Source organism: Thunnus thynnus, chromosome 1, assembly GCF_963924715.1.
Source record: "Thunnus thynnus chromosome 1, fThuThy2.1, whole genome shotgun sequence".
In the NCBI taxonomy this organism is placed as follows: domain Eukaryota; kingdom Metazoa; phylum Chordata; class Actinopteri; order Scombriformes; family Scombridae; genus Thunnus; species Thunnus thynnus.
Window position 1 is genome coordinate 7215958 of NC_089517.1, and position 25103 is coordinate 7241060.

General features: G+C 41.2%; 1 protein-coding gene across 1 annotated transcript in view; it reads left to right on the forward strand.

Annotated features, from left to right (window-relative positions):
* prmt3 (protein arginine methyltransferase 3) overlaps positions 1-20802 on the forward strand; it is a 61134-nt gene extending 40332 nt beyond the window's left edge. The window contains exons 13-16 of the mRNA XM_067571543.1: positions 736-822; positions 10520-10570; positions 11735-11822; positions 20543-20802. Coding sequence (XP_067427644.1) covers positions 736-822; positions 10520-10570; positions 11735-11822; positions 20543-20652 — 336 coding nt within the window. The 3' untranslated portion in view covers positions 20653-20802. The remainder of the gene's footprint in view (positions 1-735; positions 823-10519; positions 10571-11734; positions 11823-20542) is intronic.
* Positions 20803-25103: the final 4301 nt, after the last annotated feature.

Here is a 25103-nt window from a genome sequence, read left to right on the forward strand (position 1 = left end):
CAAAGTTTTCCTGGGCAGGATGGGATTAGTAGTGATATTACATGTGCACTTACTGTAGACTTTACCTCCAAATAAAGTGGTAGCTAATTTGGCTAAACTGAAAGGTTTGATTACAACCTGTATGAACGTCTGACCACTTGTGTTTGTTGCCCCGTTGGACCTATTTTCAGCAGTGATTCTGCATTTCAACTAGGTTGGTTAAGTACAGTGTTATCATAACAGATAAAACTGGGCACCAGAACACAGAAAATACAGTAAAACCTAAGGTGTAATAAACCAGTTTTCCTTTAAGACAGACAAAATATTTCTGTGGGAAGAGAAAGGAAATACTACTACACTTAGCTGTGAGACATTGTATTCAAAATGATTCCAAAGTACAGCATAAAATGTCAACAGTTCTTGCTACAGTATAGAATGAAGGTCTTACAGCAAAATAAGTCAGTTTTCACAACTGAACAGCAGGACATTTGTAAAATTGAAATACCTGAAAAAAACAGTCAGAACTTTGACTGCAGATCCTGTCCTCACTGCAGTCAGACAGTCCAACTTGTTCCAGCCAAGAAAAAAAACTGCAGTCTCAAATCACCAGATCAGATTTGTTTTATGCCGACTGCACGTTTGTTCTGTTTCTTTTTTATTGCTTGATCACAATCCATACAGTCATTATTATGTATAGATGTGTATGTTTTTGTATATTTGTGCATCATGGTGAGGTGTGTTTTTCACTCTCAACAGACGATTGACTGTAACAGTGTGTGTCTGTCTGAGCTGGAGTTTGCATCAGATTTCTGCTTGAAGATAAAAGACACTGCAGACTGCACGGTAAGTAACACACACACACACACACACACACACAAACACATGTATAGACACTGAGCCATGCACAATACTGTTGCTATGGAAAAGTTTGTAGAGTTTGTAAAATTGATAAAGTTTGATTTTAAAATGAAATTATTGTTGTTAATTATTTCAAAGTATTTTTTTCTGAGAGCATGTAGTACCTCTGATGTAATCAAGTACTAACTTTGTGTCACTAGGGCTTAATATAATGTCATTTTTTATGTTGCTGAGATCTCAAATGAAAAAAATAAGCATTTTGAAGAAAAACTCAGTAGTGTTTCTAATATATACAAGATATTTTTGACTTCCCAGTAAGTTTCCCAGTTGAGTTTTTACAATTCTAATTTAGTGTTAAACATTAAGGACTACATAAATAAACTTGACTGGAAACAAAAGTTTGTTCATCCGCCGTTACCACCTGTCATTTATCAGAGATATTGTGTGGAAGGAACAAGGCAGTACAAACAGCAGAGACATCAGTCAGCTCACGTTGATGGATTATGTGTCTGTATTTAAGAGGGATGTCTGTCAGTTGGATATTTAATAGAGTTTCCAATCGAATCCCAGCACTGAGGCTAATGTGACTTTGAATTACATGTCATAAAACATAGTGAATGTTCTCATCCCGCTTGCCCTGTCATTGTCTCAAACGTCAAAAAACACTTACTCACACATTCACAACCTACCTCACGTTCTTGGAGCATGTGACTTACAGTGTGTCATGGGGGGGAAAAAAACGTATTTGCCCCTATTTCTATTTGGATCATATTTCCACTGGACCAAAGCTGATCTTTTGTCTTTCAGAGTAAATTCCTTATGTTTTAGACAGACGTTATATCCATGTTCACTTGAACATACATGCCCTGTGAAGCCATCGAGACCAAAAGGTAGCCATGTTTTATTCAAGAGATGCTTTACTTGTCAGGGTGTTTTTGAGCAAGGAACATAAAGCTGCTAATACATTTTAGACCCTTTGAAACAGAAATGTTTGGGATGAATCTCACCGAAAGTGACTGCATGGCTCAGTAGCAGTGATACTGTTTTTTTTGTGTGATTTGGACGTACTGATCCTTTTAAGATACCTTATTTCATGATGTGACTAAAGATGGGATATAGTTTTGTGTTTGAGTGTTTCAGAGGCTGTAGCTCTGTTCGAGGTCCTTCCAGAACTGAAACACTCACATAAATGAAAAAGCCTAAAAAATGTTTGTAATTATTTCCAGATCAACCCTTCTCCTCTTTGCCACGTCACTCACTATCACAAAAGTGAAGGAAAGAATGTTTACATGATTACTACAGGTATATAATGAATGTGTGCTATCGTCTGATAATGTACTACATATCCATGTAGTTGTTTGTAGTAGTTTTGGTGGTGTTATGATCAGATGGTCATCCTTTGATAAGTGTTATGGAAGGAAAATGGTGCTCTTGAATTACTTAATTAAGATTAATTGTGCACACAAATTAACAGAACATAATATCAGACAATATTGTTAACCTTTTAAGATATGTTGAAGGAATATCAAAGATAACACAACTTTTTTTACAGGTAAAATGCCAAATACATCCACGTATCTGTGTCGAAAATCAAAGCAAAACTGTGTTAAACCCATTTGACTCATTTAGATGAGATTTTCCGTTGGCAACATTTACACTGCATTGATTTATTCGATTTATTTATTTATTGAATGGGACAGTGTGCAGTTTGAAACATTGATGATGCACTGCACCAGAGTTAGCTTGAAGCTAATTTGCATCTGTAGTCCCCAACAAAAAACATACAACAGCACAACAACAAACAGTAAAAAGCAAAAAAAACTCCCCAAAAAACAAAAACACACAGAACACACCATACAAAATACAAAGCTACACATAGCACATCACATACACCCACAATGTCAATTAGAAATAATGTAAAATATTGATTGGTCTTTAGTACATGTGTCAGTCTGGTCTTGAATGCATTGATAGAACTACAATTCCTCATATCATCAGGTAGGGCATTAGGTAACACCAAGCCAAGCTGGCCAGTACTGCTGAAACTATAACAAGTGTTACATCACAACTGTATGATATATTACCAATAGAAAGTGACAAGAAAAGTGGGCAGGTGTGCAGAAAATATTAAAATGTTGGACACCAGCTGTTGTCCATCCTAGTAAAACACCTATAAATGTTACATTACACAGTATTTGCACTGCAAATGATATCCTTATAATCTTATTTTAATCCAAATATTTGCATAGACTTTTTCTCATAATTTCTGTTTACATTTTGTACTGATAATATTTAGATATTTAAATAAAAGACAAAAATAAAAGTATGACTTCACATGACTTATCTGAAAGCTGTCTGAACCTTTGAGTTGTGGTGTGTAGGTCAGCTTGACCAACGACTCCCAACACAAAACTAAAGTGTGTGTCCTCAGTGAGGGTCAGCTAAAGGCACCAAAGCATGGAAAATGGTTTACGAGTCTATTTGGTGAGGTGCTGGCAGCCACCATCAAACCCCCTCCCTCCCCCCCACCCCCCCTCTGGCCCCTCCACCCACCTCCCCTGAACTTCCCCCTGTGTCTGAGCCACATTGCTCTCTGTGGTACCAGCAGCCACCTGCCGACTACAGAACAGCCTCACTACTGCAGCCTGACGCTCTGCACTGTGAGAAGTGATCTGTCTGTAAAAAAAAAAAAAAAAAAAAAAAAAAATCCCATTGTGTTGGAGCAGCTTTGTGTTGTGCTGCAGTGTTACTGCGCTGTCTGGTGTATTGGTTTAATGGATAATCAATAGGTAGTTATTATCTGGCCTGTGCTCCCTGGGTAAGGCTGGTGGATTTAATGGGATTTGTAAACATCCTCTCATTTTTCCTGTCTTCTCTTCTCTGTAATTGAAAACATCCAGTTTCTCTTTCTAGGATGTAAGTCTAGTCATGTTAGGGGAATGCTGCAGCAAAACAGATGATGGGATCATATAGGAAGATGTCATTTTTCTGTACTTTTTTGTTTTTTCCAGGTTGCACAATTACTTTTTACCCGCCTTCTTCCTGCTATTTCACGTTTTTCCATCACATCCTCATTTGGTGAGCTGATATGCAAGTGTACATGTGTCTTGGTATCTCATGTACAGTATGGGATTCATCACTCAGTCATGCTATCAGACTCTTCTTATCCAGGTGTTCCTGGCTTTTATAATGCTGGTATTCTGTGTAGAGGATATCACTACAGAGTGAGTTCCAGCCGGCTTGTCCAAGGATTTACAGATGCATTATTGACCTGCAGGAGTCGTGTGCTGTTACCATAAAGATACTGATCTGTAGTCAGTATTGGCTGCAGCTCCCCAGTAGTAGTTAAGGTTAGGATGTGTGAAGGGTAAACCGCTCCTGGACCAGTGCTCGAGGACTGTTGAGGGAGAGCTGCTGCGCCTGCCGTCCTGTGATGGAGCGCCTGCTTTTGTTCTCCTGTCGACAGTCCATTCATCAGCTCAGCCTGCCTAACCTTGCATTAAATGAACAGCACAACCCCTGCGTCTGCGCCGTTCACGCACAAGACAAATCCTCTCACTCTCGCTTTTTTTTAACCCTCCTTTCCTTACCTCCCTTTTAGATCTCACATGCTCTGTGCCTTGTATACATCGTGTCTGCTTTTGCAAACCGCGAAGGCACATACAGGATATACCAGAAACAGGTTTATTGACAAGTAGGTTTTCACGTACAAGGAATTTGCCTTCGTGTTGCGGTGCAGAACAATCAAAATATACAAAGTAAGATAAAATACTGTATATTTGCTTAAACTTGAATCTGAATTGCTCTCAGGACATCTATATCTTTGCATTTTTTTTGCTTTAGCCCCCACAACTCTGCTCCAGTCATGATCCGTTTACCAGAACTGGAGAACAGGGAACTCATCCCCTCCTAAAGGCTGAAAATGATGTACGCTGATGGCATGGTGAGAGAGAATAAGTGTCTGTCTGTAATTAATTTTAACACCGCTGTCTCACTGCTGCTGACGTAGCTACTGTAGCGCTACAGAGGAAAACGTCTCTGCAATCCATCTCTCACCTGCTTTCCATCAAATTTAAATTCTGTGTTGGGGGGGGGCGGGGGGGAGGGTGGCCTTATGGACTGACAGGGCAGGCACTCGTCAACTTCAAGGACGATTTTCATCACATTAGGAGGAGAATTGTTAATGGAAAAATCCACTCAGTGGTGTATAAGTTCATAGCATTTAAAGCTGACTTATCAGCTGACTTTTGGCAGGCTTTGTTACTATAAGTTGTAAATCTACTTGCAAAGTTAACAGACATCTTTTGTTTAGCTTAGTCAGGTCCAGGCACATAAAATAAGTGGGTTAGGCTGGAGGCTCATTTTAAAATGTTGCGCTGGGTGGCAGACGAGAGGCAAAGTGGTGAAGTGACTGTGTACCACACCAGAGACATGGGGTTCAACTCCTGGTTTCAGTACCATGGACAGCATAACCAAGGTACTACTACCAGGAGGTGAACGCCTCTGAAGTTGGAAAAAGCATCCAGGTAGAGGATTTGAGAATTTATTCCAAATATATAGTCAGAGTTTTCTAGGTGCCAGTATCTAGTGGCAACAAGAGGAGCTACAGCTTCAGAGACTTCAGCATCCAGTTATACACAGAAAAACCACAATAGAAGAGACATAGACCAATGTCCACAGACACACACACAGCAGCAATAAAAGACCAGATGCCATGCAGCCACAAGATATATCTCTTTTGAGCAAGGGGTGACATTTTTCTCAACTAAAACAACCTCACTCTTTCGTTATCATCTAACATGAGCCTAATGTATCAGTTTCAGGCTTGTTGGGGTGTTGTTTGGAGGCACTGTGGGAAATGTGGGCCTCTACTGAGAGGGATAATGGTTAGAGTAAAATTATTTACACAGCTTCATCAGAGATGCCTCCTAGAATGAATTGCACATCACAGACTATCAATATATAACAATATAAGCACATATTTGGGAAAATGGGACTATAGCAAGAACAACATTTTATGGGTCAAGGAGCGCAAGCCCCCTACTGCTTTCCAAAAAACTTACAGAAATCATCTCAAACACTTGTCAATGAGTTTAACACTGAAAGTGGACATGGAAAGTAGTCCCCTGGAAATCCATGTTCCTATTATAGCAAACCTATTGCAGCTGCAGGGCTATTCATCACATCTGGAGTCACTTTGTCATTTTATTTTTGCAATTTGGAAACTTGCAGACACAAACTGTCTTCTTACGTTACGTTTTCTTACGTTCTTACTATTTGGCTTGCTTTCAAATACGCTTAATTCAAAGCTAACCACTGCCTCACACTAATATAAATAAACTAGAGTGCACTCATGACCAGGAAGTGGATCCATGATTCTACTGTCTGTGTTAACTTTCAGGAACACTCAAAGGCAAGCATTTGAGTCGTAGAAGGTTTGTGCTCCTTGCCTTGATGTCAGAGTTTGTGATTCCTAAATCTCTACAACAGAAGGTGAAAGTAAAAAGTTAGAATGACCAATAGTAATTAAGAGAATAACACTCAGGCTGACAAATACTGGAATTTCCCTCTTAAGATGTGAATAGGTTGAGTTAAAGGGGTACTATCATTCACATTTTCAGGTCTATATTTTTATTCCAGGGCTCTACTGGAATATCTTTGCATGATTTACACTTCCAAAAGCTCTTATTTAACTTATGCTGGTTCTTTATGCAGCCCCTTAGTTCAGCCGCTGTTTGAAACAGGCCGTTTTAGCTCCTGTCTCTTTAAGGCCCCCCTCCCCACTCTGTTCTGAATGGCCAGTTTTAGGAAGTTTCGGTGGACTTCTACTGGCTCTGGAGGCTACAGTAGTAGGATTTTGCTGCTTTTTCTCATTCTTTACTCGAAATGGAAATCTATAAACAATCTGATGTCATCATGAGGAGGAAGTAGTGTTAACACTGCAAGGCTGAAGCCCTGGCTTTTCACTTCCAGGCAGCATATTTATGTCCCCTTTAATCACCTGAACAAAGCTCAGTGATGCAGTTCGCCAGAGAGCTTTGCACAGCTTGAATCAGGACCTTCTCCAACTGTTACAGTACAGTTGTTTGTGTGTTTTCGTGAGGCATCATGAGCGAGGAACACCAACTGGAGGGAGGCCGAAGCCGAGGCTGATTCACGCTCCGCCTCACTGGGGCGGCAGCAGTCGGACGGAGAGGCTGAGAGGAGAGACGGAGGAGGTGGAGGGAGGGAATTCACACCAATCCGCCCGTGAGGTGGTCGTGCTTGAAGCCTCCACGCCTGGATAAACCCCATCAAAAGCGCATTAGCCCTCTCTCCTCCCGCCTCCTCCCTCCCTCCCTCCCTCCCCCTCAGCACCCTTCCTTCTCCCTCCCCTTAACCCCTCCCTGCGTCCCCCCCCCCCACCGTTGTATAATAGTATCTGGCCGGGCCACGCGGCTCGCTGACACACAGCCGGGCGAAAGGGGAGCGATGATGAATTGCTCCCTGTTGGTGTTATCCATGATGATAATTATTAATTTTCCCCCTGCTCTTCCCAGAGAATGGGGGCCGGAGAGCTGCAGTGTTGCGGAGCCTCCTCCGTGGGCCATCAGGAAGCCCACTGTCATCACTTATCACAGACAGAGCCGGGGCCCAAGGCTAAACGCTGATGAAAATGAAAAGCGTTCATTCTGATTTGTCCTGTTTTTTGGTGTGTGGGTGTGTGTATGTGTCTCTGTATCTTAAGTTTACCCTTTCTTTTCCTTGTCATTTCTCCTCTCTCTCACTCTTTCTTCCTTAACCCTTCCTCCCTCACAGAGGCCTTAATATGGGTTGTTAAAATGATCATAACTTAGTTGAACTTTTGAACATAGGTCTCATAGCTCAAGATGACAACCTTTACTATGTGCTCTGCTTTTTTTTTAAAACCTGCATTAATCACATATCACTTTATGGGATGTGAAAGCAGTTGCTCGTAGTACTGAAATCAGAGAATTATAACCAACTCTGCATCTCTTTGCAGCTTTTTAGCCTTGTTTGGCTATTAGTTTTGGTTTCACAGCATTTTTACTGTATGGTTCAGTCTCATCAACCCTGTTTCCAGCAGCATCGGGCAACTATTTTTAGCAAACGAGACCCAATTAACCCTCAGCACTACCGTCCCAGCACTAAATGGCAAATAAAGATGTTGACTAGGTGAGGAAAGTCTAGCAGCCAAAGAACCAGATATTTTTCTCAGGTGTTTGCTTCAAGAACTTTTTCTTGCACCTGCGATACGATGGAGGTTTTGTATCTTTCAGGTTGTCCTGATATTTTTCAGCCCCAAGGTGGCCAAAAATTGGTTAATACAACTTTAAGTATCTAAAACATCTGACTTTAATCATCACTTTACATGCATCGGTGTTTGTGTGGTGGAGCTATTATGCAACTGTCTGAAACTTGAACTTCATTAGTAGATACTTTTTAAGGTGTTTTAATGCTTATAATGTCCCGGTGGCGTCAGATGAACATAAAAACTCAGTCCCCATCTGTTTGAAAGTTTGAGTCCTGCTACCATTATACTAGCACTCATAAAAACTGTCATTAAGTTCTTTGAAAAGGCCCCAAAAGGTTTGAGAAACTCTCTTCCTCAGCCCAGTTTAAATCAAAAAGTATTAAACGCCTCTGATTAGCTTCGCTTGGCACAGTCTATATCAGGCGTGAGCCATCAAGGTCTTTATTACTTATCTGAACACTTCCACGTCTGTTGTGTTTTATATATGATTCAGCTGCATTCCTCTTTTTTTTCCAAATGTGACTTTAATGGAGCAGCAAAAGCACTGAACTTTTGCATGTGCAAGTTTCACTCTGTGGCCTAAATTTTGATTCCCCGCCTACTGCGGTGCGAAAGTTGCACGACTCAGAAGTGACAATCAATCTCGCTTATGAGGGGTTGTCATCAGCGAGGCGCGATGAGGATGATCTCTGCCTCTCCGGCTGAGAGAGGTGAATTCGCTCTGCCTGACGAGTAATTACGGCTAATTTCCTAATTACCTCAGCACCGAACGTCTCTGTAGCGTTCATTAAAAGCCATAATTGCATTGGGTTGACATGCTCTTTTATCCACTTTGGGGTCCTTTTCTGGCGGTTTAGCTGTGAGCTAGCGGTGCCGCCCCTGCCTGTCTGAGTCGATAAAGGGTGATTGAAGCCTCAGTGCGGGGAGTGTGTTAAACACGGGGTCTGACGGCATCATGATTATCAAGTCTGCATGTGTGTGTTTCTTTGTGTGTGTACTGTATTATGAAAAAAATGAACTCTCTTAGCCGTTAACAGATACTCCAAATGATACAAACCAATAAGAAAAGCCAATAAAAACGAAACCTCCCCAGCTTTTACATCATGTTACACCCACTCTGCTCCGTCCCTCCCTTTCAACTTTCTATATGTCTCCCTTCTCTCTGTTTTCCCCATCCTAACCACTCTCTCTGTCCTCCTTTCCTCTCTCCTCCCCCCCCCCCCGTTTCCCTCTCTCTTGCATTGATTCGGCTCTTCTTTGTCTCTGAGAGCCGGCCTCCAAGTTGTCAGCTGCGTCAGTATTAAAAGCTATTAGTTCTGCATCATTGCCACTACAAGTGTGCTCCTGAGATTGATAGTGCCTCTCTTCTTCCAGTGGGGGGAGAAATGGGATGAAAACAAGCCTGGGGGGGTGGTTTTTACCTCACATATCTGACAACGGTCACCTACAGGCAGTCTGGTCCTGGACTTTTCTCAGTTTGTTTAAGGTGTGTGAATTGGTTTTCACTCAGATGAGTCATAGCTCTGCAAATCTTTACCAGCAGACAGCATATTTAGAGACTACATATCCATGCGGTAGGTAGATAAAACCCAACCTAAAGGAAAAGTAGTGATTTCTGGTCAATTTTAGGACCTAAAATGAACCATAATGGAGCTTCAGCCTGTGTGGTTTATTCTTCAGCTGTCTAATTTCTTTCCCCCAGCTGGTATAATTCTGGAAAACACACATTCATATTCATATTCAGTTGGAACAAAATCACTTTGGTGTTTAATTTCCTTCAGTAATTCACTCCACTCTGCTGGGGTGTTTTCACATCGCTGCAACACTGTCACCAAAATAGCTACCTTTGCTAATTTCATATACCAAGCCGGATATTATTTCTATTGTCAGCAAAATTGCCTCAGTGTTGTTGGCGGCTGCTTCATAATTTATTTCTTTTGTCCGATGACAAGTCTCCCAGATGAGGTGAGAGGGAGCACCTGGGACGTGTTGTTGACTCAGCCTAAATGAGAAACCAAGTTGGTTTTGGGTCGAAGGAGGGCTGAAGAAAACAGAGTACGGTTCTCATATCGATAACACAGTTCACTACACTACACACACTCTCATCTAACACACTACACACTCATATTCATAACAATGGCAGCGGTATGCACGGCAAGCAAAAGATCAGAATTTGATGTCCTCTTTAAGGCAACGCTATAAAGAAAAAGTACTGTAATTACATGAAGTATAAATTATGTTGTTCCCGGTATGGTTGTACTGCTTTATTCCTAAACACAGCAGCTTATTTTGCTCATGAAAACCTGAGAATTGTTCTGCCTCCTCCTTCTCTCTCAGCTCTGGATGTCAGAGTTGCAGTGTAGTCAAACAAATCCAGCGGTTTATTGTACTGTCACATTCTAACACGCCCCTCATATTTCATTGCAGGCAATTGTCGGCTACTTTGACATTTTCTTTGACAAAGGCTGCAGCAACAAGGTAAGCAGCGGCGGCAACAGCCAAGCCATTTAACGGAAACTCAATTATGTTCACGCTTTAGCGTGTTCCTCCTCCCTGAGGCGTTCGCTGGCAATCGACGGGCGTCTTAGCCTACTGCTGATATAAGCACTTACCCACCAGAGCCGGCCAGTTGGAACAGCCGATGCCAAGCTCTGTGAGCAACACACAGACAAGCCTTCTGATTACCTTGTATTGTACCTGAGACTCAAGATTCATGTTATGGATGAGCCAGTAAATTATCATCTCCACTGGGAACTAAAGATGGGACAATGTAACATGGGATTATCTGTCTGCTTCATACACACAGTGTAGTCAGTTTATGATACAGACTAAGTTCTAGATGATTTCTACACACAGAAGAGTAGACTGACTGTAACAGAAACCATGAAATAGAAGATTGATTCCAATCTGTTGTGCAGCTTTATTTTGATCTGAACAAGACTCCTTTAGGACCTCCAGTAAGTTTTTACTTCTGCTGGAGTTAGTCCTTCCAACTTTATTTCTCTCAACTTTGTTTTTTTTTTACATTTAAATTGTATTGATCTTTTCTTCTGCTGCTGCTTATGGACTCATGTAGAACATGAATGTGAATAGCCTGGTTCCCACAAAGGCTCACCATTTTCAGTTTTTAGTAGTTTTCACTAAAAATACCCAGATTTTTTAGTAGCAGATCAGTTTAAACTGATTACACCCAGAAATGATGTCCTCAAGCATCCTCAAGTTGTTGTTTTTGGCTGCAAGAAACCACACAGTTCACATTAAACAAATGCTGCAGACAATGTGTCATGTACTGTGTTGAAAAAAAATGAGAAAAGCAAATAATCTGCTCATTCTTTTGAGTCTGATCTATAACGTCTACTATTTGTGGACGTGGTTATTCCAAAACCACCTTTTAGAACTTTTACACCTTCACCAGGACAGGCTTCAGAAACCAGATATGTTTCTTTCCAGTGCTTAATTATCTGGAAAGGCATCAGTCTAACGATGTTTAAGAATTAGATAAAGTTGGCGAAATACTGAGCATGTCCCACAGGGTTGTTCTTAACTTCTTGAGATGAATCTTAGCTCTCTGTACTGAAATAACAGCAGTGCTTTGTGATGTTTCTCCTCATCATTTTTTCTTTTTACACACTTTCGTGCCAGGTGATGTTCTCCACGGGTCCTCAGGTCACAAAGACACACTGGAAACAGACGGTCTTCCTACTGGAGAGACCTGTTTCTGTCCAGGCAGGTCAGTAACTCAGAAACACTGAAGCTTTTTATTTTGCATGTTATTTTGGTTTTGTGTTGCATTTAGGTTTCTGTTGTATATGGGTTTTTTTAATGTTGTATTTGTGTGTTTTATGTTCCACTTGTACACCTCGGCGGTGCGTCATAGCAGGCTGCGGCAGGTAATCTGTCTGCGGCGGAGATGTAGTCAGACTGGTTGACACCCGTTATCTGTCACCCACAGAGACAGCGAGGGATCAAAACAAATCGCATTCAGCCATCAGAGACAGCGTGTAAAACTTCATCTGATAGCCGATCGCAAGGACTCAGAATCATGACACTTTACAAGAGGAGAGCTTTGTAACTGACCAGTGAAAATATTTATAGAGTCACTGTATCAGCAGATTTAAATGGCATTAACTGATGCTGCTATCTGTGAAGACAGCTGTATGGATGTTCTCTGGAATAATGTTGTGCACCTTCAAACTCCAGCAAGCATGACACAGCATCTTTAATGTTTATTTGAGAAGTTCAGCTCACTGTTGTTGGTCTGTACTGAAACTGTCATCAACCGACCATGAACACCAATATATTTCTTACTGTAATGGAATTACCAACCAGACAGGTATGACCCAACAAATCCAGTCTTTTCAATAGCATAGTATAGAGAGTGTTTCCAGCCCAATGTGCCATTTTTACCCTTCAATTTCATATACAAATTGATAAAACACACTTTCAACTACAGTTTCTAGAAAGGCATTACGTTTTTGTTTTATGATAAGATATCTTTGCTTATGAGTTCTGATTTTTACACTTTATACACTGTGCTCAAGGCAAAAAGGTGCGTCTGGTGAAAAACAGTACTTGCTGTATATCCTACGTTTCGTGTACACTAAAGCATGTAAAAGTGCCAAATTTATTGCCAAAGTTATTTAATTTGCTGCCATGAAGTAAATGACTGAAGAGGAATTTCTCCATCCCTTAGTGTACGAGAGCCTTCACTTGTTGGAAATGAACTTCAAATAATAATTTTCCCATCCATGTAGCCGCGAAGGTCTGAGTGTTGTAAATTTTTCTGGCTGCTTATATGTCCACGTGTGGACGAGCGTTTGCCACCTGAAATTTATGACCGCACAGCTACAAGAAAGTCACAGATGACTTTCTTCTGATACCGACATGTATCTCGCTCTATTTGTTAAGGTGCAGTAAATAAAATCTCTGGATGAATTCTTTAGTCGATGTCCAGCGCTGGACTTCACAGTGATGGAAAGTCCAGCAAACAACAAACAGTTCAAAAACAAGCAGTCCTAATAAAAGTAGTCTAGTTCAAAGTTGGCCTTCGTTGTTCGCAGCATTTCTTTTCCTCTTGAGTTATTCACCTATTTCTATTTACTTTGAATTATCTGTTGAAGAACTTTGATATTTCAGCCATGCTATAGCTCACTGCTCAGTTCATCTTCTTTTTATGCCATAAAAAATGGAAAACTTGTAGATTTATCACCTGAGCGTGCGTGTTAGATCAGTAAATGTTAAAGCTTTAATTAACTAAATACTGGTGTAATCATTTCTGCTATCGTGAAATCAGTCTTCCGTCTTGCAAAACTGAATTATATTCTTAAAAAACAGTAATTATAACTGTTGTATGATTACAGTGCAGTATATAGGCTTACTCCTCGTGTGTGTTGTGTGAGTGATCCTGTGTTTATTACTGCTGTAAGCTCTGGCACTCTGTGCACAGTATCATAATGGGAATCGTGGATGTGTCTAGTGATGTGAGGATGGATGGGCCCAAGGGGGCCGGCTGTCCACTCACTGACCAGATATCAGATGGAGTCTACTGTAATAAATGACCTGCAGGGGTACGCAGACGCTTGATGTCCGGCGGCCCTTAACCACGCTCAGCCTCCTCTGGCAGCAGCCAGGATGATAAGAACCTCAAAACCTCTGACGCTGCTCAAACACTATCACAGCCTCTGCGCTCCGCTGGGTCAGATAAACGCAGCTGAATCTGAGAGCGGAGCCGAGGACGACGGTACGCCAACACCGTGCAGAAACTGGAAACTGCAGAGCGAAACTGAGAAGATTTCGTTTGACAAATGCGGTGTAGAATGTCTGCATCTGCTCCCTGTTTCATTTTACGCACCTGTGTGTAAATTTATGGAGAAGGAGCAAATGCAGATGCTTCCATACATGACATGAGAGGTCACTGAATAGTTTGGAAATGATGAATCATCTGCAATCACTTCAAAGTCACCAGAACTGAACCCTTTGAACATCTATAGGAGATCTGACATTACAGTATTCTCCACCACCACCATCAAAACACCAAATAAGGGAATATGTTTTGGGCCTCGCTGCCTGGTGTTTTGGTTCATTTCTCCAGCAGAGTTTCCAAGACTTTTATAATCTCTGACAAGCATTGAAGCTGTTCTAGCAGCTTGTGGAGAATCAGCACCTCACAAAAACTCTGTGTTGGTTATTCCTTTAATTTGTCACCAGTATGTATATATACACTCACCGGCCACTTCATTAGGTACATCTGTGCAATCTAATGCTGCAATCCAATAGAACAGCTCTGCCATAAATTCTACTTTTATGAAATGTATACATTTTCAGTTTTTATTGACATTGTCAGAAAGGTGATAATTCTACTTTATGTTTATTATTGAGGTCGTAGTTGATGGTGGTGCTGTACTGGAGTGCATCATATTGAAAAGTGTTCCTAATATTTTGCCCCCCTCATCAATGTTAATAGGGTGGACAAAATATTAATTTCCTCGACATTCACTGAGCATATCACTTCTCCCAAGAGGATGAACCCTTTCAACTTTGGACATTTCCATTAGCGCCACCTTAAGGCCAAAATGTCAAATGTTCAAATCCACTGGTCGGCAGAGTTTGCATCTTCTCCCTGTGTCTTTTTTTAACCTTGTGCCAGATTTTACCGTCAGCAGAACATCTGGGCTCTTGGAGGCATAGTGACATGTTGTAACGTGGACATGAGCCAAGACGCAAACTCACATACATTTACAGCTTGAGCTCAGAATGAGCCGGTTTTGATTTCGATCGAGCCGAGTCAAGCTTAAACTTATGTGAGCCGAGCAGTATGAGCAACGTGAAGAGGGAAACTTAAAGAGGATGAAGAAAATAAAGGCGAGGAGTGAGTGTGTGTGAGAGAGAGAGAGAGAGAGAGAGAGAGAGAGAGAGAGAGAGAGAGAGAGGTGTTATTGATGTGCTCGCTCCACCCCGGTGCCCTGACAGTCCCCAGCCTCCTCGAGGGGCCGTAAACCAGAAATGGAGTTTTTAACAGCATTCACTGGCTGCTTGCTAGGCTCCTATGGTGTACTTTACAACACACACACACACACACACTGCTCCTTTACACACTTCACAAGAGTACTTGCATACTGCTATACTCAACTCTCCTCTGGCTACAAGAGAAAACTTCCAAAAGTCACCTTGAAGATGACAAAACTCTCTTACAGACAAACACACACACACACACACACACAGTGGCCTCTCCTCCTGGGTGTTGAGTAAGAAGCACCTTCAGCTCTGATCGACTGTAGTGAGGGCCGGGCATAAACATCCAGTGGTTTGTTTTAATACCGACTCTGTCTGTGGTGATTTATCGTGGCAGAGACCGAATCCTATTTGATGTGTTTGTACGAGTGCAGCAGTAATTAACTCTGAGGCTGCGTTTCTGTGGGAGGTGCCGGCAGAAGAGAGAAAACGCACGCAGCAGGCTGGAACAAAACATTCCTGCAAATCCTCCCGGCTGGCAGCGTAATAAATTAAACAGCGAATCATTTGTCATGCTCTGATGTGTTTGTGTAGCTCCAGTATTGAAGAGGAGGGTCCTTTTTTTTCACAGTTTTACCTACTTAATGTTCACCGAGAGAAAGGAGGTCACACTTTTTTTTTTGGCAAGAAAGTCCCGTGATCCTTCGAGGTGAGGCGGTGGCCTGGTTACCTGCGTAGAGGGCCACTGAGAGCAGCTGAAACAAAGGCGTCTGTCCTTTGTCAGGACTTTCATTGGACGGTCAGGTTTTTGTTCCCGCCTACTTTCATGACTCACCTCCTCTGTCTTTAGTAGTGCTGTAGCTCTTCCCAATCTCCTCTTTCCCCCCGCCCTCACCTGTCCCGGCTCAGTTTTAAGGTCCCCCCCCCCCCCTCTCGTTTGAACTCCGAAGGTCCTTGAGCTGTCCAACATCCGTGTCGAGCCAAGCCTCGACTTCTTTGGGGCTGTAATTCAACACACAGGCTGGATTTGTGTTTGCAGAGTGATGCTCAGGATATACGGCCCATCAGTTCTACTTCTTAGCTTTGCACTGAACATGAAAGGCATGAGAGGTAAATCCGGAAGGTAGATTGGAACAAGAGGGAGGATGTCAAAGAGGCTGGGCTGAAATGTGGCTGTGAGCATCACCAGTGACAGAGATGGGGTCAAAAGGGGTTCAGCTATGTCGGTTTGGCATTTTTTCTATGAGAGAAATGCATCCAAGTGTCTCATGTAAATGCTTTTGGTATTTAGAGGAGAGATCCATATCTAGAAGCATTGTATTAAAGCTCACAACTTTATTGTTTTTGTTCAGTCTCAGCGCTCTCATCAACTTTGTTTCAAGATGTTTTCAGTAAAAAAAAGTTCTGATAGCCCCACTATATCCCACCTGCTCAGCACCAAGCAGCAAACAGACACTGTTGGCGACTATTTGGGGAACAAAGTGGAGCTTTTAGTGAATAAAGGGCCAAATATTTTCTTCAGGAGATGGTGGAGACCAAACCGGAGCTAAAAGGAGAGTGAATATTAGACTTGCATTCAGGAGGTAGCCAGAAACACACCTCCAGATGAATGCTAATGTCAGTGTGTTTCAGCTGGATGTGTAAATCGGCAGCTGTTTCCTAACAAATTTGTAATATCAACTTTGAGGTGGTATCAATGTTGTGTTTACAGCTTGTCGTGCTGACCCTAATCAGCCAAAAAAATCATATTAGGGTTAGGGTTAGGGTATTACTACAAAGTATTACTGTAAAGCTGAAGTTAACCTTTTGGTTCTCAGTTCTTGGGTATTGCAGCAAAAACACTTCTTTCTCTTACACTTTTAGGGACACTGGAATGATTAGTTGAATCCACCATCTGGCCAATACAACTGTGTCTTGCACTCCTTGTTTCTGTGTTAACTTTGATTATTATAAAACCTTTGAGAATTAAAATTTTAAAACTCAAATGATAAAAACGTGTTGCTTCGGAGTAATGCTTTTGAACTCCAAATTCATTGGAAGAACGCCGCTCGCAGTGATCAGGTGAAAACAGTTAAACGTTTGAGAAGACGTGATCACCTGTCAAACTGTTAACCAATGAATGACACGGGATCCTGGGAAAACCATCTGTGTTCCCGTCTACTATTTTACAGTTTCACAACTCTTATGTCTTTTCATCTCCTTTAGCGACACTGCTTCACTGCGCCATATGTTTCTATGTCTGAACAGAGCTTTAGAGAGACTCTAGTGCTCTACTGCTCCGCTGTTTTCTCTGGAAATCTGTAAAAACTGAAAACGATGAGGCTTGAAGTACTTAAGCTACTTCCCCTCACTTTATGGAGCTGCAGATATGTGTGTAAGGTAAATGGTTAAAATGTAAATGACAACAGTTTAAATGAATCACTAATGCGATGCCATGTATTTCCAGTGTAATTTCATGGAGAAGGACTGCGTCGAGCTGTTTCTGTGGGCCTGGTTGTGCTTAATGACACTGGCATGTTGATGTACGACATGGCAGCAAGAGCCCGGCTCCATTCCCCGACTCATTTCCACACATGGTTAACTCTTTCTCCCAGCATCTGAGGGGCCAGTTTACTGAAGGCACCGCGGCCCTCCTCCATGGGGAGTTTGGGCTGACTGATTACAGCAGAGCCGCTGTAGTCGCACCACGACTCGACAGTCTGTTCAGTTTGTATGTTTTAATACTTAGATCTGAAACAGTTTGCTGCAGTTATTTCGAGGGCAAAGATCTTTGGTCCCTAACGTCTTTTTTCTTCCTGTTGTTTTTTTTAACGAAAGGTTACTAAAGGTCAAGCAATTATTCCTTTGACTTTTATCGGCCTTTTGCCAACTTGAATTTGACTCCAGCCGTCCGCCGCCTCTCATGAGCACCAGGCTGTGTTACAGTTCCCAGATTACATCTAGTGCTAAATTGAGGCTTCTTGTGTAATTTCCTATAAAATAAATGACAACAAATACAAAGATTGTTTGTTGTCTTTATAGATATTAAAGGGAATAGATCCAGGAATGGAGCAGGGCTAGAATATCAAGTTTGTACAGTAAAACAGATAAACTTGCAACATAGATGGCCGTTTCTTCTGGCTACATTTGGGAGGTCTGCATGAGCATCACCTAATAATTGGAACAGAGGGAGAGTGAAGGAAGAGGCGCTGAAACGATTATTACCAGCGGAAGATTTTTTTTTTCTTTTCTTTTTTTTTCCAAGTTTAGTGTGTTACATTTCCGCCAGATGTACACAGACCACACGGCAGCCTTCACTATATATTGAGCTCACCAGTGTTTAAGCCACAGAGAAAGCACAAAGCAGGCATGTGTTAGTGACCTTTTGTGTTAGTCAGGTTGTCTTTGTCCAGTTCATTAGTTCTGTGATGGAGTAGAGGGCAGAAGAGCGTCTTTTAGCCTCCCTGCAAAGTTTCTGTCAGTTACAGTTTGTTTTGCTGAGCCAGAAATGTTAAAAGCTTAACTTTGATTCTCAAATCAGATGTTTTGTCCGGTAATCCTTTCAACATGAAATACAATATACAGTCAAATACAAAAGCCATTTCTTCTACTGATCTTCAAAAACTCATCCACACATTTAAAACCTTCCATTTAGACTACTCTAACTCGGTTTATTCATTATTTCTAAAATGCTGCAGCAAAGCCTCCTCTCCTAGTTTCAGAATCTTTACACTTGTTACCAGTGCGACACCAGGACTTGGGACTCCTAGTTATATTTCTAAATGGTTAACTCACTGTTCAAGATCACTGGGTCTGAGATCTTCAGGCTGTTTCAACCAGATAGAGGAATAAAGGGGATTGTGGCTTCGCTATCAAGTCTCTGAAGCTTTTGAACAACCTCCCTGATGCGTGTTTGACACCAAACAAGTGAGCATGCATAGTTTGTGCAAGGAAGGACATAAGATGAAGAGCGTTACATAAATCATTACCCAGCACACAAAGCAGCTAACTAGGAGGCTCCTTTGGAATTAGAATATGGAATAAATTAACAGTCACAATATTGATTTTCTAACTCGTGCAGTTACAGCTACAGTTAATCTGGCACCATCATAACTGCTACTTCCTGTTGATGCTGCATCGCCATTGGACGTGCATTATATAAAAGCAGGGCAGAGCACACAGCGCCGCGGTTTGCGCCGCTACAAGAAGAGCACTGCAGCACTTTTCATCAAAAGCAGTGCTCTCGCTCTGTGCAATGTTGCATTTCTGTGTTTAGTGTGCTCTAACCTCCAGCAATGACGTGCGCGTAGCACAAAGGGAGGAGGTGTGTGAGGGGGTAGAGCATCCTTGTTTGCCGTTTGGATAAACATTAATTTACATCCAGCAGTCAAACGTGAAGTTGATCAGAGTGATTATATGTCATAATCATCATCGTCTTCTCCTGGCCTCCCGATCGCTCGTGCGTCTTACTGTAAATGCACTTCCTCCTCGCTGCCATCTGGAGATTTCACCAGGTCTGCATTCATAACACACTTACGCACAGTCTTGCTTATTAACATGTAGTAAACCATATTGCCTTTTACACACACATCATCATTTCTATAAGCACCATTGCATCTCTGCTCACACTGCAGAGGCCTGAGCTCAGCAGCACTGCACTGCTGCAGGGCAGCTGGAAGATTTCTTTTTTTTTTTTATCAGCAATTGTTAATTTTTCTTCTATTATGAACATACTGATGATGATGATGTCACACACTGATGATGATGGCTGACTCAGTGAAATTGTTTCTGCCTTTTTAAGTCTGATATAAAGGCGTTGCTGTTATTGCCATGATATACTGAGGATTGTTATCAGCATGAAATAAAATGAGTAACAGTTTTATTTACTTTGACTTTTTTCTGACCCACTTGAACATGAATTACTGTACATACGTGGATGCATAATTTGCCACTCAAAACAAATTCAGTTGGTTACCGTAGAGATAGAAAAACAGTAAAAACAAAAAGACTATGAGAGTCATGAGCTGCATCTGTAACTTGTTAAATTTGTTCAGTTTTGCAGCACCTTTTCCTCTTTCTCCTTGACATTTCATTTTTTGTTTTAACCCTGTATTAATGTTTTTGTTCTGAGTTCTCTAGAGGAACGTTGCACTTGAAATAATATTAGACTTAAACAGATAAGTGTTTGAAGTTCATTCGGCTGAACCAAAGTCCTGCTTCTTCTTCTAAGCGAACATGCACAGCAGGGTGACGGTGCCAAAACTCCAAATTTTAATTCAAACTAAACTCAACAGCAGCTGATTTTTGGTGATTAGAACACTTTCAGATGAGGATGAGGAGGTAACACATAAAGTTTTTGCACCCCAGAAAGTCTTATGTGTAGGTGCGTCGGATGATAAACTGACTGTGAAAGCACCAAAAGATCTGCACGCTATATATGTCTATACATATATATAATATGGTGGTTACCATAGTGAAACAGTGTGTATTGATAACGGTTTTCCTGTGCTTCCTTTTTAGGGGAGGAGCTCAAAGGAAAGATCACCGTGCGTAAAAACAAGAAGGATCCTCGCTCACTGTTGGTCACCTTTGACCTCCAAGACAGGAAGCAGACCTACACCCTGCAGTAAAGTCAGCTGACCAGAGAACTGTTAGAATAGTAAATGTACACAACTACATATAGGATTTCAATTAACCAATGGAGCAGTGGTTAGACTTAAACATAAGATGTTTGGATTATTTCTGTGCCTTGTAATAAAAAAAACACAATGTTGTATGAGATTATTCTCCTTGTGAGTGTGTTTTATTAAGCATACAGTTAGATGATCATAGCCCAGTAAGCATTGATTTGGTGACATCTAGGTTATATATATTGTTTCAACACCATTTAAATAACTTTCAGTGTAAACTTTTGTTTCAGTGTGAAGCAAATCCTAACTACACATTCAAATATAGTCATATAAATGCTGTTGAAACAAAGATTATATGAATCCAAGAACTTAATGGGAGTAATTCAGACCACTGTCATCATGCACCATAACTCACATGCCTCCTTTCTAATCAAATTGTCTTACTAAAAAGAGGAACCGGCTGCCAGCTCTTCCTTAAAGAGATTTTGAGGTTTTTCCGAGTATTCCTCTTAATTTCCCTCCACATTCCTCCTCCTTATTGTCCTACTTTGAGCTGTGTAGGATCTCGCCGTGGACATCATCCATCTTCCGTGAGTTTACTGGGACAATGCGAAATGAATTTAAGCTTTAAAAAGGCTGACTGAAGCCTCTTTACATACTTCATTGAGCAGCCCTGCTTACAATTAAAGATTTTTTTTCCTTGCTTCTCTCTCCCTGAGATGATGAATCCCGGACACTCAGAGAGAGTGTAGTCATCTGTGCGGAGGAGGAGCAGACTGTGGGGCCGGCTGCTTGTCTTATTGCAGACTTGCAGTCACCTTTTTCTGATGTATTTCTACTGCTTCTGTGTCCTCTCTGCCGTCGTATTAATACGGTCTCCTCACGTTAGCTGTGTGTGGTTTATGCTCACAAGAACAGGCGTTTCTGTGGAAGATGTGTGTGAAAGTTTGTTCAACAGGACTGCAGTTGTTTCCTAGATGTCTTGTCAGCTCTTCAACCACAGTCCATTGAATAGTTTCATTTTCAACCTGATGTTCAACCTGCATGAGATGAATCTATGCAGACTTATCTTTGAAAGTTTAGCATGTTGAATTCCTGCAGGAGCCTTATTTTCCAAATGAACAAAGCATCTTAAGTATTTTTTGATTTATTATTTGGCAATGATTCAAATCAAACAGCTAAAACTGACTTTGCTGTGTTTGAAAATCTTAAAAGTGCTTTTGCACATTAAAAACACAGATATCACTCGCGTCTCATAGGCTTTCTGATGCACATAGTGAGAGATTATATCTTTTAAAAAGCTGTCTTATTTTCCTATAAAGTCCATTTTGTAAACCCATTTTGCACCATTGCACATTCATAAGGAAAATGAATGTTATTTATCTTAACTTTAGTAGTTGTTGTAATTTGTTCTACTTTTCCAAACTTGATACTTCAGCTGTAGATGATTAATTTGCACCAATCGACAGCAGATTTATGTTGGGGTGGCTTATAGGCCCACTGTCTACTGAACAACACCTTTTTAAAGACCAAGTTGTTACCTAAAATTGAGAAAAAGCCCATAAACTCAGAGAAATTTAGCTCATATTTGTTTTTAGGAGACTACAAAAACACACACATGAATGGAAAAGACACCGTTCAATAGTCATTATTACGTTTTAACCGTTTTTGCTGAACTAGTGGCACAAATTATCGCCTGAACTTGAATTGTAATGTGTGAAGGCTTTGTCAGCCAGGACAGGACTGATGATGATGGTGATGGTGATGGTGATGATGATGATGATGATGATGATGATGATGGCAGCAGCCGTGGGCCTCTGGACGACCCCCTGCGCTGAATCACTGCTTTCCAGGCCCCTGCAGATGGATGCGTCTTCTTATCACTCAGGCGACAGTCGGAGTGATCAATTAATTACACGAGCTCATGTAATTAACGAGCACGAGGAGACACCCAGAATACCCCATCCACGAGACGGTTAGTTCAGCTGCTTCATCAAGACTTTAACTGGTCCAAAAAAATCAAAAATGAAAGAAATAGAACTGAGGCACCAATTTTAAGTCCAGTCTGCCAGACATCGATTCAAGCTCAAATTAAACAGATAAACAGTATTTTTTGTTTGTGAAGGTGGTTCTCTTTTGTGAAAATGATTAAAAGTTGAAAACCAGAATGAAAAATATTTTACATCAGCTGTTTTTGACATCTCTGCAGGTTCCTTAATGCATGCAGCTCTGGCAGATGTGGCCTTTTTTTTTAAACTCTATGCGTAAAGCTCAGCAAACCATGTTCTGCTACATAGAGACAAGCTGGATGTATTGGCATGGTATGTATGTATGTGTGTGTGCGTGTGTGTGTGTGTGTGTGTGTCACTCCCTGTGTTCAGCGGACTCTGGAAGAGGAGCAGAAATCAATTACAATTATTCTCTGTTGACAATGTAATTAAACTCAAGGCGGCGGCTAATACACCCGCTCCAGTCTCTTATCTGGAACGGACGGAGATTTACAAGCGGAGGGAGCGCAGCGTGCATAGCAAGTGAGCGGCCCCCGAGCGGGACTCTGCGTGTCCCGGTGTAAACCACTCCGGTCCCAGCGGGGAGACTGCCTGAAAGCTTCTCAGCTGTCGTGAAATCAGCGCAGGTTAAAAACAGGACAACCTATAAAAAACAAAACAAAACGGCAGCCTCGTTATTTTAATGAGTCTGTTAAAAACCGAGCGGATGAGAGAATAGATCAAGAATTATCTGAGTTTATGAAAGCACAGGCCTGTAGTTACGCTATTCTTATGGGCTTTGGGTCAGCGCATTAAACTAGCCTATTACAGTTTGATAATAATATTTTAAAATGATAATCAATAGTTCTTTAAGATATTTGGATAGCCTGATTTTCTTGCCTTATAGGCTGTAGGCTATTGTATTTGAGCAAGTGCTGAGTGACGTATTATTAGCCTATAATGATTTTAGCTCTGCATTAAAGCATCAATAAAAATGAGTATCTATTATTATTATTATTGTTATTATTATTATTATAAGATTTGACAAGGCAATTTGATTATTATAGGGTAATTATTATTACTATGAGGCCTATTATTATCCATTAGGCCTATATCTGTTATGTTCAGTTTGGCTTTACCTCTTAGGCCTATTCTTGAGCAATATCTAAACGTGGTTGCTAGGCAACTATGCATATGCCTAACCGTTTATTTTTCGTTAACACATTTACAACTGGACGCTAAACAGGTCTGAGTTTAGCTTCCAAAGTACAATCAGCCAATCAGAGGAGAGGACCGTCTCGCGCTAGTCTGCTTTATTGACAAAAATATTTCAGTGTTGCTGCAAAACGTCGAGATTAAACACTTGAGACGAAATCAGTTTCCCCTGTCGTGTGTGTGTGTGTGTTTTATGTGCAGCCTATGTAGGCCTACCATAGCATATGTGTGAATGTGTCTGTGTTGTCTACTGTATCAGTCTATGGAGGCCTGCAGATACAACTGTTTACAGTTAACGAGTTTCTCCTGAATTGATGAGACAAATGAGGCCGCTCGTGTATTTTTAGTTTGTGGATAAATAACCACACACTCGACTTGGATATGTATTACCCGGTTAAAGGGAGACTTGGACAATGTTATGCGCAATGCAGTGTTTTAGGATCTCTACAGTATGGCACTTTTTTTTCCCTCCTCCGCTGTCACAGCTTCCAGTCCAGACTCCAGTGGTTGGCTCCAGTTACTCCTCACACACGTGATTTTTAGAAAAAAAAAAGGCCTCCTTCTTGCGTAAGACTTAAACAAATGAGTAGCTTTATAAAGACCTCGCCCACTTTTTTTTTTAAACTTTTTTTTTTTCTTGATCAATGCTTCTATCGGTGACGCACAAAGGAATATAGAGCCTCGAGCGCGCCGTGCGTAAAACCTGCCAAGTGGAAAAACTATTTATAGTTCAGACCATTTTTAGCACATCGTTTTTAACAGTCTATTTTACATACACGACTTCCTACAATTACATTTAGGCCTATGTATGTATATTGATATACATTATAATATTCACCTACAATGTCAGCCTCGTCTTCATATAGGCTAATAAACACTTTGTTTTAATAATCTAGTTTCTGAATCTGTAGGCCTGAATGTTAAAGATGGAACAAGACAACGTTTTTCTATTAAAAAAAAAACCCAAAAAGCTTGTGCACGGCGAATTCCTGTTCCCAGGAACTGCTACTGTAATAGTAACTGTACTAGAAAGACTCGACTCAGCACGATGCAAACACTAGTTGGACCCACATACCACTCTGATGCATCTGATCTCTTCCAATAATCTGCCTGAACCTGGAAATCTTTATCCTAAACGAGGTGTGTGTGTGTCTCTGTGTGAGTGTGATGCCTTTGTGTACGTGTGTAAGCATCTTACACATCCCTGGAGACAAGTGTATTAATCATCTTTGTAAGAGTACGTCCAGC